Source organism: Sorex araneus, chromosome X (genome assembly GCF_027595985.1).
Source record: "Sorex araneus isolate mSorAra2 chromosome X, mSorAra2.pri, whole genome shotgun sequence".
Classification (NCBI taxonomy): Eukaryota; Metazoa; Chordata; class Mammalia; order Eulipotyphla; family Soricidae; genus Sorex; species Sorex araneus.
Window position 1 is genome coordinate 74,328,051 of NC_073313.1, and position 20,147 is coordinate 74,348,197.

Here is a 20,147-nt window from a genome sequence, read left to right on the forward strand (position 1 = left end):
TTGATGTTTTATTCATTTTACTGTTGATGAATATTTAATTTGACTTTTTGGCTTCTTACATTCAATGCAGTGATGAACAATCCTGTACATATCTTTTGGCAACATATGCATGCATATTTACTGGATGTATACTTAAGACTGTAGTTATTGGATAATATGTTAAGATTTAGTAACTACTGCTGAGTGGTTTTATAAGACAACTGTACAGATTTACATTCCCACCATTAAGTGTATGTGAATTCTAGTTATTGGATATTTGTATTGCAGATAAATTTTTCCTCCTCTTTGAATTCTTTTGACCTTAAGTAGCATAAATTGCTAGGTGGAAGTTCATAATTCTAATATAATCCAGTTTATCCAAGCAAGCAAATTTGAAGCTGGGCAAGGAGGGCATATATCCTCACAAAAGATTTAAGTAGGGCCCTTAAGTTAGCTAAATGCTAAAGATATTACACATTGACAGTGATAAGCATTCCAGTAGCCCCATTTTCCTCCACTATGTCAGAGTAGAGAAAATGTGTGAGTATCTTTTTTTTTCTCAGTTATAAAATGTACTTCTTTGTCTCTTGTAATATTTTCTTTGGTCTTACATTCCATTGTGTTCGATATTAAGGTACTTTGTCAGCTTCTTTTTGTTAGCTTAACTACAAGCATTTACATCCCCTAATTTTATGAGGCGAAATTTCCTTTTAAAGTTTTAGTTTAGTTACCTCTACTTCTATTCAACAGCCTATAATTAGACTGTGAACTGCAGACTGAAAATTGTCGGTAACCCCAATTTACTTTCATTGTGGCTCCTGATAATTTGATGTATGCCTGTCATTTTGTACTCTGTGTTCTAATGACTGCTTCCCCATTGTTTCTCCTGTGCAATCTCAATCACAGGAAGATTCATAGTTCAGGGCTTGCTAGCTGCGATTTGACACCGAGTCACTGGATGTCCTATGATCTCCCTGGGTGGTTCAGCATGTACCACATAGAAAAGCAGGCCAGCGAACACCTCATGAGTTGACTCCTGGGGACCAAATCCTAATGAACATATTATTTCATTTCTTTGTCTACTCACCAGGTAGACTACCCTGAGGCTTCTGGGGAAATAGTTGGGAGGAAAAGGAGCAGTCAGTTGTTGAAGAACACTCACGCACTCTCCCATTGGCTGCTTTATCCCTGACTCCCTCATCCAAACTCTTCCCTCCTAGAACTGATCCCAAAAGAAATAAGATTCTTATTTTTTCTGAAGAAACCCAGGATGACAGAGTGGCTGTATGATTTGTGATATACTGTGAAATATTATTTGTGATATAGGCATTGGATCCAAATCTTGAATTCTATGTTATGTAGACCAGCTGAGGCTGATGGAACCATCAGCTCATGCTTCTTAACTGGATTTTCTATAACTATGAGGAGGAGGCAAATTTGCGGTTGCCAAGTGGACACAGAAACCAGCCACTTTTTCTTTGCTACAATAATCCACTAAGTGCCTGACCCAATAATATACCACTTGGTTCTTTTGATAGATTTATTTCTTAGCAACCTTTCTCCTCAACAACAGCCCCAGATTCTCGTCATGTTACTTGCTCTCATTTTGTTGTTATGGAGTCACAGTAAAGTATTCAGACAAATCAAATAAGGCTTGTAGAAAGTGTTCTGTCAAGATGAGATGGAGTTTGGTTATAGGTACAGCTTAATCTGGCCCATATCATGTACAAGGGGAAACAATAGTTAAAGAAGCTCTGTGGCTTTCTCAATTCTGATTCTATGTCCATGGCTTAGTAACTGTGCCTCTACTTCATTTTCCTCAATTGGCATTTGCTTTTTGTGGTCTAGTATGTTGTTGGTGCTGCCAATCTCTGATCTGGTTTGTATATGCCTTGGGAACTATTGCTCCCCAAATCGGTAGTCTTTTTTTCATCAGATCAGGGTGCCAAAACTCTGGAAACAGAATAAACAGCACAAGGAATTTCAGCTGAGAGATCTGTGAGATCCCTTCCCTAGTATCTAAGGGACTGTCCACCTAAGACACCTACCTGTGTTATTTATGGAGCGAAGCACCTAGGTAGCAAACACCATGTACCCTCTTGGTGTCCCCTATTCTCAAGCAGCTCAGTGCTTAGAATATTTGGTGCAGAACTCCTCAAAGCACCTGGTTGCTTCTCTCTACATTAGCACAAACATCTCTTTCTCATTCTCCTCCACCTGCAAATTTTATCACATTCTGCTTTATTTATTCTGCTTTCATTTTCCCTGATCTTGTCACTGATGTGAAAACCCAAGCTCGGACAAAAGATGTTCTGTTTAACAAGTTTACCACAGAACATGCTATTATTCAATAAAACTCAAGATGATTTCTTTCCTCCACTCCACAGAAATACACAAGAAATAATCCTGTGATGTATTAGTAAGTGAAACAAAAAGCATTTATGTGCTTGTGATTTATATTTTTTTCCTTTAAGCCTCTGGGGACATGCCATATCCATTGTAGTTGTCAGAAAGAACGGGGATGACAAGTTATTAACAGACCTTGAACTCTCTGAAAAAGAACTTAGGTGTGATTTGTAGCTGAAGACAAGCAGTGGTCTGTATTTCAGCTGAAGGGACATAGCATTTTTAAAAATTAATTGTTGTTCTGCAATTTAGACTATGTGCTCTGAATGCTTGCATCGCATCTCTCCTGGACATGAGCCTGCTGATCAAGAGAAAGGCAAAAAAAAAGACAACAGGTTCCTAACAGTGGAAATGCCCTTTTCCTTTCTGTGGCTGACTGAGGGCAGTGGCTTGGAGCCCAGATACTCCACTGCCTGTTTTATCTCCCGGTTTTGAGGCCCATCTATAGTTGGGTTTGCAGCAACAAGCTTACGTGAGAGTTTGCAGATGCTTTTAGAAAATTCCTATATTAAGTCTGAAAAGAGATGAAGGATTTTTATAAACCTTGAATGATGGGGGAATCGATACTCCCAAGAGACCAGGTGTCATGGTGGGTATAGAGTTTTAATCACATCAAGAGTATATCCAAATCCCAGTGTATTATGATGGTACCAGTTGCTGGCACTTTCGCTAGGCGTTGTGCGTTCCATAGTATTACAAACACAGCAAAACCTTTTCTAGAAGTGTGGTGCATAGATTTATATTCTGCAATGTTACATCCTCCTTTGAAATGTCTATATTTTTGAAGTAAAGACATTTAAGAACATTTCCTGCTAAATGCCATTATCTATTATGCTTTACCACACAGTGCCCTACATTCTTCCCTAAGACTAATTGAAGTATTTGTTATCTCCACTCCAGTAGTTATTTAAACTGATAATAAGTAAATACTTCAGAGATTTCTACAGGTTTCCATAACAGCAAGATCAAATTTGTGTAGGTAAATCTGAATTTGAAATTATAACCTTTCAGATGAAAGTAGTACTTCAGAGAGGTAGAACCAGTCAACACACCCACAGGAAAGGAAATCCAGCTGCTAGCTTTTATGCCACATGTGGATACCTGAAGGAATGGGAATCTAAGCCAGGCATCTACCTCTGTGCATTTTTCTCTTCCCTTTTAAATCATTTTTCCTGATACTTTTTCATTGTTTTTAATGTTATTTTATCTTTCAGATCTCAGAGCAAGAGTCAATGAACTGCACTTGAGTCCTGAAAGCATTTTATTTATTTATTTTTTGCTTTTTGGGACACACCCAGCAATGCTCAGGGGGTACTCCTGGCTCTGTACTCAGGAATTACTCCTGGCAGTGCTTGGGGGACCATATGGGATGCTGGGGATTGAACCCGGGTTGGATGCGTGCAAGCCAAACACCCTCCCCACTATACTACCACTCCGGCCCCCTGAAAGCATTTTTAAACATTACAGGTGACTCCACCCCACCCCCATCCCAACACGCCGATAGGATAACTGCAGCTCCTACATTTCACTTTGTTTTATGCTATCTACATGGCAGGTGAATTGCTGTAATGCCTTAACGAAGTGCTGCTAATTTTCTACTCTGCCATTAGTCATGTAGCGTATGGTGTTAAATTCCTTCCCTGAGGTTACATCTTTATTCTTTTGGAGTTGCCAAATAGAAAAAGAATTTGTATTAGCACAATCTCTATGATCACAAAACCAGTAACTTTTAATGATTATGATCCCAGTAAGCTTGCATCTTGAGGTAATAAAACGTAGGGTAAGGACTTTAGCGCTTTTGTTCCAATAGGTTCAACTTTAAAAACATTATGAATAGGAAAAGTAAAAGATGCAGTGATCCTAAATTTACCATCTAACTTTTTAATGTAGGTAGTTGTTCACATTTAAGATGCGCTCTGATTTTTGTCAGCAAATTCAACATGAAATGACTTGTGTTCAGATAAGTGCCTCTAATGTGGGAATAATAACTTTCCCATACTCCGGCTCTACACTTAACTGACTTCCACAGTGGGCTTAATTTTCTCTGCATTTTGTAGGTAGTGGCTAGAAGCCTGGATTTTGATCAGAAAAGCAAAAATCCAGATAGCTAGAGAGATAGTACAGCAGGTAAGGTGCTTGCCTTGCATGCGCCTGACCAGGTTTGATCCTTGGCACCCCATATGGCCCCCTGAGCTCCACCAGGAGTGATTCATGAGCACAGAGCCATGAGTAATCCCTGAGCACATCTGTTTGTGCCCCCCAAACAAAAACAAACAAAAAACCAAAAGTCCAAATCCTGGACCAAACATTGACTACCACTCTGATAAACTATAGTTTACAAACCTGCAGAAAATTATTATAGTAATAGTACTTACTGATTGTGGTTCTGCTGAATATTAATAAGTGAATAGAACATCATTATCACTTGTTATTGCCTAACATATATTATTACTGCTCTTTACATAGTTATATAGCATTTTTAAAAGTTTCCACAGTTTTAGTATCCTTTTAATTGTGTAACTGGGAAATACACAGTTACAAAGCTATTCATGATTGGGTTTCAGTAATGCAATGTTCCAACACCCAGCCCTGAACCAGTATGCATTTCCCACTATGAATGGCCCCAGTTTTCCTCCCGCCACCCCACCCGCATTCCCAGTCTGCCTCTATGGCAGGAATTTTATTCTCTCTGTGTCTCTCTCACACACATCTCTCTCTCTCTCTCTCTCTCTCTCTCTCTCTCTTTTTCTTTCTCTCCCTCTCTCCTTTAGGGCATTATGGGCTGTAATACAGATACTGAGAAGTTATCATGTTTGTTCCTTTACCAACTTCACCAAGCAGTTCTTATCCAGAGTGATAATTTCCAACTATCACTGCCATACTGGTCCCTTCTCGATCCCAAATTCCTTCTCCCCCAATACCTGAGGCAGGCTTCCAACCATGGACCAATCTTCGTGTTTTGGTCGTGTTTCTACTATCCTTGGATATTAGTCTCATACTATGTTTTTTGTGTTCCACAAATGAGTGCAATCATTCTAGTTATATAGCTGCTTGAACTCATGTACTGGAAACTATGACTACAGATTCAGTAAATTTTTGTATGTCGTGAAAGCTTATGTCCTATGAATGGAACAGAGAACATAAAAACAAAAAAATCCTACCACTTAGATGAATCTAGAGATCATTATGCCTAATAAAATAAGCCAGCCACAGAAGGACACATATTTCATGATTCCACTTCTATGAGGTGTCTAAAATTGTCAAGTATGTAGAATTGAATACTACAACTGTGAATTCCAGGGACTAGAGTGGGAGGGGAAATGGACATTTGTTGTTCAATATGGGTAAATTTTCAAAATAAGTACATTCTAGAGCTTTTCTGCACAAATTTTGCCTATTGCCAACAATTCAGCATTATAGCACTGTACTGTAGCACTGGCGTCCCATTGTTCATCGATTTGCTTGAGCAGGCACCAGTAATGTCTCCATTGTGAGACTTGTTCTTACTATTTTTGGCATATCGAATAATCCAAGGTAGCTTGCCAGGCTCTGCCGTGCGGGCGGGATACTCTTGGTAGCTTGCCGGGTACTCTGAGAGAGACAGAGGAATCGAACCCGGGTCGGCCGCATGCGAGGCAAATGTCCTACCCACTATGCTATCGCTCTAGTCCATTCAGCACTGTATACTTCAAAAATTAAGAGGGTAGATTCCATGTTTGTGTTTTTTATTACAATAAGGTGCATATGTATCTACTTTTTGGTGGTTCAGGGGGAAATGCATGCTATAATTATTGCAGTGTTAATGATCAAACTCAGGACCTTAAATATGAATGACTCTGTACTTGTGATTTATCTTTGAGTCACAGCCATAGTACCTCAAGTACATGTTTTAAAGGAAATTGTGATATACAAATATTGCATTTTCTGGTTTAATCAGCTTTACAAAAACCAACTTTGAGCCATCAGTAATCCAAAAGTAATTACTTACCTAATTCACAGTTCCTTCCTTCAAATCCTTCTTGACACCAACATACATAGGAATTCACATCATCCTTACATAGGCCACCATTTAGACATGGACTGGATTCACACTGATCTCCATCTTTGAGATAAGTAAGATTTTGAATTGGCAGATGAACTGCTTAGGATTTCCAGTGCTCCCTACACAGACTCATAGGAGGGAGAGGTTCCTGATTTTAGGGTCAGAGCAGATCAGCTGACATGGAAAGAAGATATTTGTGGGATATACCTGTCTTCTTGACTTTCTCAAGAACCCAAAGGTTTTTAGTATAACACCATCCTGCAAAGTTGCCATGAGAAGACATGTACACAGTTTATGTAGCATAAGGGAAGATGTAGTGGGGAGAAAGGCAGAAAATTACAGAAATACACTATGTCAGCATAGGTAAGAGGGATATTCAATCCATTTTAATAGAATGATGGTAGAAGCCATGCTAAATCAACGTGTAGCACCTCTTCAGTTGTTGTATGTTATACAAAGTTTGATTAAGCTAGCATGTTGAGCTTGATAGATTATGGTTATTCCACTAAAAAATCTGGTAACAGGAAGGAAGAAATTGCATAACCACCCTTATGCTATTATCTCATTTTTAAGTGTAGTGTGCAGTTCACCATGCCAAAAAGGTGCCAGTAGCATTTGATAGAGCTTGGGTATATCTACTCTCTAATAGTTGTGTCACAACTGGTCTAAGTGAATTGAGAAACAATTAATATTTGAAAAATAAAAGGTTCTAAAAAGTATGTAATTTATGTATAGGTTGCCTTTGTTTCCATTACATGCAGAAATGGAAATGTTTCTATACATACAGTATGTTTGAGAGCTTTTAAAGACCCAGCATGAACAAACTATAAGGACAAGGAAAACTCTCAGGGGGAGAAGGGACCCTTAAGTTTAGTTATAAACTCTCTGTGTCAATGTTGGCTTCTAAGGAATCATCAAGAGAAATGGTTGAGCAGAGACTAGCACACATCCAAAAGAACAAAAGCAACCGCTGTTGGAGAGGATGTGGGGAGAAAGGGACCCTTCTTCACTGCTGGTGGGAATGCCGACTGGTTCAGCCCTTCTGGAAAACAATATGGACGACTCTCAAAAAATTAGATATTGAATTCCCATTTGACCCAGCAATACCACTGCTGGGAATATATCCCAGAGAGGCAAAAAAGTACAATCGAAACAACATCTGCACATGTATGTTCATCGCAGCACTGTTTACAATAGCCAGAATCTGGAAAAAACCCGAATGCCCCAGAACGGATGACTGGTTGAGGAAACTTTGGTACATCTATACAATGGAATACTATGCAGCTGTTAGAAAAAAGGAGGTCAAGAATTTTGTAGTCAAGTGGATGGGCATGAAAAGTTTCATGCTGAGTGAAATGAGTCAGAAAGAGAGAGACAGACATAGAAAGATTGCACTCATCTATGGTATATAGAATAACAGAGTGGGAGACTAACACCCAAGAACTGTAGAAATAAGTACCAGGAGGTTGACTCCATGGCTTCGAGGCTGGCCTCACGTTCTGGGGAAAGGTCAACTCAGAGAAGCGATCACCAACTACATTGTAGTCGAAGGCCATGTGGGGGAAGGGAGTTGCGGGCTGAATGAGGGCTAGAGACTGAGCACAGCGGCCACTCAACACCTTTATTGCAAACCACAACAGCTAATTAGAGAGAGAAAACAGAAGGGAATGCCTTGCCACAGTGGCAGGGTGGGGTGGGGGGGAGATGGGATTGGGGTGGGTGGGAGGGACACTGGGTTTACGGGTGGTGGAGAATGAGCACTGGTGAAGGGATGGGTTCCAAACTTTGTATGAGGGAAGTATAAGCACAAAAGTGTATAAATCTGTAACTGTACCCTCACGGTGATTCTCTAATTAAAAATAAATAAATTAAAAAAAAAAAAAAAAAAAAAAAAAAAGAGAAATGGTTGAGCAGAAGCACAAGGGAGATCAGTGCTTTGCACTAAGAAGCATAAATAAGGCCTAGATCAGGAAGACATATATTAAATGTATTAGTAAGAGATAATGATGGATTAAGAATGAGTAGAAGAATGATAGAAATGGGGAAATCAAAGACAAACCTCTTTAGTATTTTAGGGTAAAGCTTTCTGAGATCTAGAATGTACATCTCTATTTTCTATGGGAGACAGTACTGTGTTTTCCATACTGTCAGTAGCATATATTGTGGTCCCATTGACTAATGGACTCATGTTCCCATCTCAGAAATAGGCCCTCTTTGGAATATCTGCTTGCTGTAAAAAATTAGACCATGTCCCCCTTGACCCTTGATCCAATGTACTTTTGCCCACATACTTCAATTTGTTCCCATTCTTTGAAAACAAAATGCATTATCTCTGGTTTATGATTATTGATGTTCAGAACTGGTCTAAAACGAGCTACATTTGCACTTTATATTATGGACCAACGGATCTGAATTATTTAGGATGTTTCACTGAATGGGCCTGGGCTTGAAGCCAGCTACACAGCAACTCATTTGCTGAGACATATCTTTAAAATGAGTGTCATTTTATCCTGCGTTTAGTCCTCCTCCGGGTGCTTGTCTGTATGTACTTTGGGCTGAGGCAAAACCACAGTCACTAAGGTCAAAGACAACAAGGGCTGAGACCTGGCCAAATGAGAGATTCCAGGTTAAGGCCAATACGTTGATGTTTAATGAGTAACTGCAATTTGGTTTGAAGGCTGGTAGGGTAATAATGAAAGCAAGGGCTTTAGAGAACATGGGTTCCTTCTGGACTCTGTCCCCCCAACTGGGTGATCTTTGACAGGTCCTTTAGTCTCCCTAAGCCCCAGTTTCCTTATTTTTAAAATGAGGTTAATAATGCTTTGCTCCTGCGGTCAGTGTGAGGGTTAAATGTGAAAGGCACTCTGTAAACAACCAAATGTTTGACATACGCTAGTTAATGTGGTTGGATGGTTCTTCAATAAAACTATAAAGGGTGTTGATGGTAGAGAGTAGTACAGGAGTAAGGGATCTGTATGGTCTCTATGTGTGAACAGATACAGACTTATTTTTGGTTCTTGTTAATATATATTATATCATATATATTATACATATATTGCTTTTTTGGGTCACACCCAGCGGTGCTCAGGGGTTACTCCTCGCTCTACACTCAGGAATTACTCCTGGCGGTGCTCAGGGGACCCTATGGGATGCTGGGATTTGAACCTGGGTCGGCCGCGTGTAAGGCAAGCGCCCTATCCACTGTGCTATCGCTCCAGCCCCTATTTTTATATTTTATGGTACACATAACACTAGAGACATAAACAGCACTTTATTGTTCCCCAGGTAAATTTACCCAAGATATAATTTCCATCGGACTGGAGTGATAGCACAGCAGTAGGGCGTTTGCCTTGCACGGGACTAACCCGGGTTTGGTTCCTCCATCCCTCTTGGAGAGCCTGGCAAGCTACTGAGAGTATCTCGCCCGCATGGCAGAGCCTGGCAAGCTACCCGTGGTGTATTCGATATGCCAAAAATAGTAACAACAAGTCTCACAATGGAGACGTTACTGGTGCCCGCTCAAGCAAATCGATGAGCAACGGGATGACAGTGATACAGTGATACAGTGATAATTTCCATCACTCCCCCCAACCCTACAAGACCCAGCCTCAAAATAACAGTATTAAAGAGGTTCTGATCAACCACACCTCAATGTTACTGGAGGTCAAGTTGGGGAATGAGAAGTGATCATTGGACTTTAAATACAGCAAGGGATATTTCTGGGAGAAAGAGTGTAAATTAACTTTCAGAGATAGAATTATATTTTAAGAGATGAAATGAATGTAGTATATATACCAGTAGTTTTCAAACACTGGCCCATACCTGTTCTGGTCCACCAGCATAAAACATTGAAAACCATTAGTATGAAAACATATTGTTTTTAATGATGCATCATGAAACTGATATAGTGTGCCACTTCAAAAATATTTTTACAAAACCACTTTAAAGACAAAAAATAGGGCTAGGGTTGTGAGTCAGTGGTAATGCGCATGCCCCAACTATATAAGCCTCTCAGTTCCATTCCTGGCACACCACATCCCCAATAAATAATATGATAGAAGACTGAAAGTTTGAAATATAGCAAGAATAGTCAAAGGACTTGGATTAATCATAGGGGAATGCTTCAGAAGAAACCTGGCATGGTATTGATCACTTGTTGTTAAGAGGCAGATCAAGCATTATATCAGAATGGCTCTTATCACTCATGCCCTAAAGGCCAAAGTAGAGAAACTATGAGTTGACAGAGTTTAAACTATTCCAGTAGAGTGTCCAGTAGAGGGACCCGGAAAATACTTGGAAAATCAAACTGAATTTTAGATTAAGTGACTGAATTTTTTGGCAAGTGAGTTTTTGTCCAATAAAGTTGGCTTTAAGTAAGTCAAACTGAGAAATTTACAATGTCTCAAAATCCAGAGGTAGGTTTTTAAATTAGTTTTAAAACTTAGGTCTTAAGGTTTTGAATTTTTGACCTTTTGATTAATCCATTCAACACTTTTCCCTTACTAACCTTATACTACATATTTTTCAGATACGGAATAATACATCAGTAAATAAGACAACTGAATATTACTGTCAACATAAAACTTACATTGAAGTGAGGTGGGAAAAAGAAATATACATAGAGTAATTAAGAATATTATGTTGGAGTGGATGATGAGAACTGCTAAGGAAAAATAGAGAATGTTACAGTGTTAGGATAGGATGGGGTTGAAAAGTTGCAATTTTGCTAGATGATCAAGATAAACTTCATGGAGATGGTGACATTTGAGTGAGCACCTGAAAGAGGTGACGACGGAAGGGAGACTAAGAGAACCTGGCTGAAGGTCAGTGCACTTAAAGAACTGTCAGGTCAAAAATATTAAGATGGAGCATCCACACACAGCAGGAGGCCTGGTGGGCTGAGACCCAGAAGAGAGATTGGAGGGGCAATCTTGGTGGGCCTTTGTCATAAGAATGAAGGCTTCAAACAGCCAATGCTAAATCTGCTAGCATTTTATGATTCTCTTTTGAGCATGGCAAACTCTCATTCTCTACTTTGCATGGCAAAGTCTCTAGATACAATGATTTCTTTTACTTCTTTCCAGATTTCTGGGGTAGAAGAATCTTCATTTTGAAAGCCTAAGGAAAAATAAGCTTATCTATCAGCTGATATCTCCAACACTGGCACAAATCTGTGGTCTACCACAATTCTATCTTGAGTCAATGAGTTTCACTTGCTTTTCTGAGTCCTACTGAAGAAGCTTAATTTATTTTCTATTTACACGTAAACAATTAATACATTATTCTCAAGTACCTCACAGAGCAGCTAGATGATAAAATGAACTGCTTACCCACATATTGCTTCCAAAATTCAGTCTATAAGGGGGGGAAAAGAACATGTTAATAGTGGTATTTAAAATCTTTTGACTTGACTTTTTAATCACAATTATAATGCACACATACATATATATATGCAAAATTTAAAACTGTAAATAAAGAGTTTTCTTTCTTTCAATTTTTTAAGGTGGTCTGTTCTTTCCTTGTCATCTGATGGAATTTATGTGGAAATACTCACAGTTTTTTCAGTGTTTTCAAAAACTTCCCGTGCCTCTTCAAAACTACACTTTTCTTCCCAACATTCTCTCTCAAGGTTACCTTGAACAAATTCTTCCAGTTTACCTGAATTGTATCTCTTTGACCGTTTCAGAATTTTGGTGGCATTTTCATGGTCTAGAAAAACTGAAATTTAAGAGAACAATTTTAGTTTTAGAAGAACAAAAGTATTACAAAATTTAAGTATGCCTTGTAAGAAAATCTTTGTTTTTCCAGGATATAGAGAAATTGGAATCTTTAAACCTCACTGATAGGAATATAAAGACACAACAACTGTGGAAAACAATTTGGTACTCATCAAAATGCTGAACAGAAAATTAATCAGCAATTTCACTCCTAGGTATCTACGCAAGAGAACTGAAAATAGCATCAAATGATAGCCTATGTATGAAAGCTCATATTAACATTATTCATAATAACTAAACAGTGGAAAGCATCCAAATGTTCACCTGATGAATGTTTAAGCAAATGATTCAAAGGGATATTATTGAGCCAAAAGAGGAAACAAAATGTAGTTGGGTGCAACAACATATATTTATCTTGAAACATTTTGCCTAGAAAAATTCAGACACAAAAGCCAAAATATAGTATAATTTCATTTATATGAAATATCTAGAATCTAAGAGACAGAAAGTGGATCAAGTGTTGTTGAGCATGGGGAAAGAATAGATAGGGAGTGACAAAAACAGGTAGCAAGTTTTTGGAGAGATAATGGAAGTATCTTGGTACTAGCATGTATTGCTTATACATGCTAGTGAATATACTAAACACTTATGAGTTTTACATTGTACAGTAGTAAATTATAGCTCAGTAAAAAGTTTTTCAAAAAGTAAGGAAAAGAACCACAGTAAATATCTCCCCCACCCCCTATGTGCACTGGTGAAGGGATGGGAGTTTGAGCATTGTGTAACTGAGACTTAAGCCTGAAAGCTTTGTAACTTTCCACATGGTGAGTCAATAAAAAATAAAAAAAAATAAATTAAAAAAATTAAATTAAAAAAGGAAGGAAAAGAAAAGTTTTGTTTTTAATACAACTGATCCTATAGCCAATTTATCTTCGGGGCATGGAGCCAAAACCTATGCTCTTCTCATGCTCTTGTATACATACGAACCTTGAGCAATTGAAATTCAGTTTTACAATCCGAGCACCTGCACATGTGTGGTCCCTCCGTTGCTGAACGTCCATGATCCCAGAGGCCAACTAACTACTCTCGGCACCAGCAGCTTCTTGCAGAAATGCCTCCAGACTATGAACTAAACCACAGCCCCATGCTGCCCCAGGAGGGGAAAGGTTTTTCTCCCTTGGCTTTTCCTTTGGTGGGGGAGAGGGCGGCATGGCGACTGCCACCTTATAAGGCCCACTAAACAGACGTATGAGCTTGCAATCATGCAATTTTTGACAGAAATTTCCCTGGACTACGTTACTAAAATACAGAAATCCAAAACCGCGTGACCTCATATCTCTTCATTCTCAGCAAGGGAAAACAAATTATCAAATGTTGCCTTTTCCGCAGGTTTGATTTTGGGGGGAAGATTCCAAATAATAATAGTGAGTTTTATGTTGAAATATTGAATGTAAGTAAAGTAAAGAGAAAGTAAAGTGAAAATTATCAGCTATACAGAGGGGGTGGGGGCGGGGTGAGAGGTATACTGGGGTTCTTGGTGGTGGAACATGGGCACTGGTGAAGGGATGGGTATTTGAGCATTGTATGACTGAGACTTAAGCCTGAAATCTTTGTAACTTTTCACATGGTGATTCAATAAATTTAAAAAAAAATCAGTTTTACTTTTAGTCAAGAGAGCACTAGTAATAAAAGGACCTAGTTTCAATTAAATTGGAATTTACTTTCATGAAATATAAAGTTCCCAAATAAGTAGTCAATATGATATTTTTGTCATGATCTGAACATTGCTAAATATGGATTTTTGCAAGGTGGTCCATTGCATGGGCTGGGCTATGTGGCCAGAGTGTGGTGGCCTAAACGACTTAGCAACAAATTTCTCTTGGAAGAACAGAAACCTATTTGTGGTCCAGTTGCAATGCAACTTCAGTGTATCTCACTAAATGTTAAAGAAAAAAAGTGCTACATTAAATCATTTATCTTCAGATTCACAGCACCTTCACTTGCCATGTGTTAAAGGGATTCCAGTGATGTAAATCTTTCTCTGGGACTCAGAATGTGATTTATTTTAGCTTGAATTGCCTAATTTATGGGGACATTCTTGAACTCTGGAGGACTGAGATCTCTAACCTAATTTTCTGTCACCCTCCCTCTCCACACTCAAATCTCCCTTCCTTTCTTTCCCCCCTCCCTCTTCTTTTATCCTTCATTTCCTCACTCTTCTTCCTCTTCCCCTTTCTCTCATTAAGATAGCTATAAAGTGAAAACCTCTGTAAGAATTTTGATAGCAACATTATTTGTAATAGCCAAAAGGAGAAAACAACTCAACTGTTCATCAAATTATAAATGGGTAATCAAAAAGTGGAATAGTCATACAGAGGGATGTTGTTTAATTGCAAAAGAAGTAAAATACTGATGTAGTATTATTTCTGAGAGAGAGAATAAGTACCTACTTTTATATTTAATAACAGGAACTCAAGAAGTTGCCTGGAGTTGTTTCTTTCTTTGAGATGATCTGACACTTTCTCACTGAGACTGGGTCCTTGTAAGATAAACCATGGAATTTGGGGCCTACTTTCTCATTACCTTCAAGGGGAAGAGCAGAAAGGCCAAGCGAGTAAACCATATCCGCTTATTTTTGTTGCATCTATTCCATTTGTAGAATTTTCTTGTCTCTTGACAACCCTGCTTTTCTGTTGTTCTGTAAGGCCCCTTGGGCTTGCTTCACTTTGTTGCTAAATTTAGCTCAGAATATTTTTCTTCGGCTCTTGCTTTGCTATCTCTTTCAATCTGCTGCACCCCTTCTTTAGTGCTGACATAGCCTGTCACCCCTATACCCCTATTGCTAGTCCAACTTGGTCATCTACCTTTTTTTCTTCCCCTCAGGAAACAGGAAGCTGAACACTATTTGGGAGAATCACTTGTGTCTATCTCCCAGCCCTCCTCTCTGCTCCCCAATTTGTCAGGTTGGCCCAGGGTATTTCTGTGACAGAATCTGTGTCTGCATCCACTAGCAGTGTGGTCAAATGGAAAACAGGGGGTTAGAGTTAGATCAAATACTCTTGGAATGGATCATGAATCTGTCATCTGTTGACTATGTCACCTTAGGCAAGTCGCATACATAATCCCTGAGGCTTAACTATGTGAAATGGTATAACAGTAGAATGCTAAGAATATCTGCCTCATGGTGGTGTTGACAGGGTCAGTGAGCTAAGAATGTAGGCTGCTGTATTTGGCTCTTTCATTCTCTCTTTACTTCTCTGTGCTGGCCCTCATTTCTTTCTAATTTTTCATTGCCTGTGGGATCTCTAATGTACTTTTCTTTAGCTCTTCGATTTTTTAAAGACAGAGCAACCATCCCTATAATGAAATGACTGGTCAGGAGCAACAGTGATTTCTTAAAACTTAGCATTTTTAAAGACTTGTATTTTATTAATTTTTTTATTGAATCTCAGTGAGAAACACAGTTACAAGATTGTTCATAATTGGGTTTCAGTTCCAACACCCATAATCTTCCAACACCCATGCCCAAAAGAAAAGAGAGAGAGAGAGGGAGAGAGATATTTTAGTTTTTTAAATTGTGAATTGTGACACTTAAAAATGGAGGTTGAAAAAACACTTGAAATAGTGAAAGGTTTCTGAACATGCAATGACCAAAATTTAATTCAAAATCAAACTTCTTGATATCTAAGGTGTTTGTTAAGTGCTTGCCTATGCTGTATTTCCTGTATAAAAACGGGTTGTGAGTGGAAAAAGTTTAAGAATACCTGTACTCAGGAATAATTTAGAGTTTATAGTTCTTCAATGGCTCTAAAACATTTCTAGTTATTGGTCTCCTCCTTGTAAAAACACTGTCCATGTAATCGCTCTGTTCTAGCTCTCTTTTTTGTTTCACTACTTGAATGAATTAATTCTTCATCACTGGTCCTTAGTTGTTTGTTCTATGTTCTCTACCTACAGAAGGGTGAGGTTAAGAAAAAGAGGTTGAAAACCCATTTTTTCCTGAGTACAAGCAGACCTTATATGCTTTGCTTGCCAAAACCTAGTCTAACCCTAACTCTTTTTTACTTTTTATTTATTTTTCTCTTTAATTTTTTATTTATTTTTAATTTTTAAATTTTTTTTACTGAATCACTGTGAGGTACAGTTACAGACTTACAAACTTTCATGCTTATGTTTCAGTCATACAATGATTGAGTACCCAGTGCCCATTCTCTACCATCAATGTTCCCAGTATCCCTCCCATCCCCCATTCCCCTCCCACCTCTGTGGCAGGTGCATTCCCTTTTACTCTCTCTCTGTTAGGGTGTTGTGATCTGTAATACAATTATTGAATGGCCATCATGTTTGGTCTATTGTCTACTTTTTGCATACATCTTGCATCCTGAGTGTAACCCTAACTCTTTCAACAAAAGTTTCTACATGATCGCTAATGCCAGACACTGTACTAGATGCTACAGGATCTGTGTATGCTCCCTGAAGCCTGTGTCACATACACAGTTATAACTATTTTTTTCTAATGGAGGCATATCTGGTGTTGCTCAGAGGTTACTCCTGATTTTGTTCAGGGGGCCATATGGGATGCCAAGGATTGAAGTAGAATCAGCCACATGCAAGGCAAATGCCCTACCCACTATACTATTGCTCTGGCTCCTATAACTATTTTCTATACAGTGGTGACATCCAAATATCCATGTCTATTCGGATGTGTCTTCTGACCTTCAGCTCATCTTTCCAGGTCCCTACTGATATTGATTCAAGGCTTCTATGTGCCAGATACTCTGGAATGATTTGCACCATCATCTCTTTCCATGCTCACAGCAGTTCCAGGAAATCGGTGCTACCATCTCATTGTTAAAATGAGCAGCACGAAGGTTCAGTGATGAAATCACTTACCTCCGGTAACAAACTAACGCATCAGAGCCAGGAATTAGGAGTCCCTGGTCAGATGGCACAGTCCCTGCTATTAGGCAAATGTACTGTCTCCTGTGATTGCATTAAATACCCAGAAATACTGGACAGGTTTTCTCTAAACCTCTTCCCCGTCCACTTTTAGAGGATTACCAAGTCAGATCATTTCGAATTCGCATCATCTGAAATCCTCTCCTTTTTTGTACAGTTAAATTCTAGGTTCAGGGCCTCATGTCTTCACTGAATGATTATAATACAATCTAGACAGGTCTCTTTAGTCTCCCCCTTCTTCAAACAGTTTACTAGAATGTTCCCATATGGCACATCATAATTCATGTATGATTATATTATAATTCATGTATGGTTATACTATAATATATTCCATATTACCTTCTCTTGACATAATTTTTTTTAGTTTAGGAAGTCCATTCTTGACACAATCCTGCTAGCTATCCTGACTCACTTGTCATATTCAGTATTCAAAATCTATTGAGTTCCTGAAATACTGCATGTGTTCTGTGCATTTGGGTCTTGGTACTTGAGTCAACCTCCCTGTATCAAATGTTCTAAGGCAAACATTGAAAAAGAGTGAACCTACTCATCTTTCAAAACTCAGCTCCAAATATTGTCTGCCATGTTTTTCACAACGTGTTTCTCTATACTCCTTTACTACCCAGTTTCACCGTATTATATCGAAATCTCTCACCTGACCTCATGGTGCATTAGGTCAAAGAGAAGACTTTAGGAAGACTGTCTTAACACCGTATCTGTAACCAGAGTAGTCATTCAGTTTTGTGAAATTTTGTAGCATATTTGACCAAAGACTTCCTCTATTATATTCATTTCATTTCATTTGTTTTCTGAATGGGAAAAACAGCTTCGATTCATAACCTTCCCAAAACTGAATTGGTTTTACAGCACAGTTTGGCTTTCAAAATTCCAACTTGATGCAATACTGCCTAAGGGCACAGCCAGGAAAAATGCACCATGTCAGTAAATCACTCATAGCAACTGGTTTTAGAGGCCAGTGACAGTTTAACCACAGAAGAGAGTGCTGTATCAATATTGTTATCCATAGGAATATTCCCTAGGTCCTCCTTAAGGGTTTGTTATGTCTACAATGGCTCCAGTAATCACACCAGCCTTTCTCCTCAGTATTGTCTTTCTATCGGACATTTAACCTCTCTCCAGATTGATCTCTTCTCACCATTGCTTCCCCAGCCTCAAATCCTAGTCAGTCTGTTATCCCTGCATCTCTCCATTTCGCCATCGCCCTGAATTTGAATTTTCAAGGGGGCAGAGCCCTCTTCCACTCCTCATCATTTCACCACTCATCTCGAAGAAAGAGCTAGGATCCTTTGTTCTCTGAGATCTCACACTGATGTGCTCTGTGGAAAGATTTAGCTTTATGTCCTACTTGGTGAGTTTTTTTAGCAACAGTTCCTTATTCCTTGACTATCCCCACTTGGATAGTCTGATTTAACCTTTGCTTTGTCTTATCATGATTTCTGCATTTCAGTCTGACATCATGTCTGGAGTGGGAAGCACAGGCCCAGTCTACTTTCTGGGGACACTTTAGGTTGGCACCCCTGATCCTTGCATTGTAAAGCTTCTAGATTTGATTATAGTAGGCTGACAAGTCAGTGTGATAAATGCTTCCTATGAGAACATGCTATTTGTCTAAATGTAATCATTTCTTCCCTGTGTGCCTGCCTTTGTGGAGTCCATAAAGTCACTCAAGTTGTGGAAAAACAGAGATATACATTGCGTTGAGTTCCCACTTTTTATGTCAGTTATTTGATTTGCACCCTTAAAGACCGCAATGAGTATTAAATTTCCCATGTATCAACTCCCAAGATGTTTATAATCAGACATGAAATAAACTCTAGCTAATTTGTGAATAACTTCTGGAATAAACAACTTAATAAAAAGTTTAACGTCTATATTTTTTACAGAAACGTTAAATTTAAGTTCTATAATTTTATAGATTTTTTTAAAATTAGAAGCAGACATCATGATATTCTAAAACTTGAAATACAAAATATGTCTTAAAATTAAACTCTGCAATGGTTTAAACATTATATTGTGGCTTTAATATTTTCCTTTTGGCTTTCAATATGATGAATTAATGAAACAGGATAACATTGGTTATATTTCTCTTTATTCTGCTATTTCCTTGTTAAACTATTTCTACCTTTTTAAAACCAGGGACATTATTGTTTTCAAAGAGAAATTACATTGTCAAATCACCTGCCCAGAAGTTTCCATTAAAAAAATGTGCCATAATCATTGCATCAATTTAATTTTAATAATAAAGAAGAAATAGCTCCCAGAGAACCAGTACTTACCAACGTGCCTGCCTTCTATTAGAATATTCAAATCATTGCTATCAAATCCTGTGGTCGTTATTTAGTGAAGAAAACAAGACCAGACATTTCTGTATCTTAAAGGCAAGCACACTCAGCAAATCTTTAAAAAGGAAACAAACCTGTACATTCAGCACTGAGTAGATATCCCAAAAGGCAGATGGTGAAGAGGCCCAGCGATTCTGCCATGATGATGTTCAGGCACTGCATAACCTTTGCCGGTGTATTGTGCAAGTAACTAGGTTGGTCAATTGTTCCAAAGTACAAACTGAGTTCTATTTACTTCTGGGAAACAATGTCCATCACCCACAGTGAGTCTTTGAGCCTTTTAGGTTAAGTGAAGAGAATGGGCTGTCATTAACCTGATATGTGATTCCATGTGTTTCTGTCACCGTGGCTAATTTGAGGCAAAAATGTTACATATTATTAGACTATGAGTGGATATAAACGGCGTTTAGTCACTCACCTTAAAACACATCCAGTGCTTGTATGCATTGAGTCACCTGGTGGACCCTTTGTTCTTTGATAATGAAGCATTGATAAAATGCGTTGTATTATTGCTTATTTTATTTTTTACACCCTTCTTGTTATGTGTTGTTTCCCACCCTCTTTTTCTCACATGACTTTAGTTATACTGTCAATGCCTACTGATTTGTCTGGTATTTTGTTTTTGTCTGTTCAAGTTTTATATGCTCCAATTGCAGACAAAAGTGAAAGACATCTATCACA

At 38.5% G+C, this 20,147-nt stretch overlaps 1 protein-coding gene across 1 annotated transcript in view; it reads right to left on the reverse strand.

The window, feature by feature from the left end:
• F9 (coagulation factor IX) overlaps positions 1-19,628 on the reverse strand; it is a 36,423-nt gene extending 16,795 nt beyond the window's left edge. The window contains exons 1-4 of the mRNA XM_004606536.2: positions 19,541-19,628; positions 11,982-12,145; positions 11,758-11,782; positions 6,374-6,487 (exon numbers count right to left, since the gene is read on the reverse strand). Coding sequence (XP_004606593.1) covers positions 6,374-6,487; positions 11,758-11,782; positions 11,982-12,145; positions 19,541-19,628 — 391 coding nt within the window. The remainder of the gene's footprint in view (positions 1-6,373; positions 6,488-11,757; positions 11,783-11,981; positions 12,146-19,540) is intronic.
• Positions 19,629-20,147: the final 519 nt, after the last annotated feature.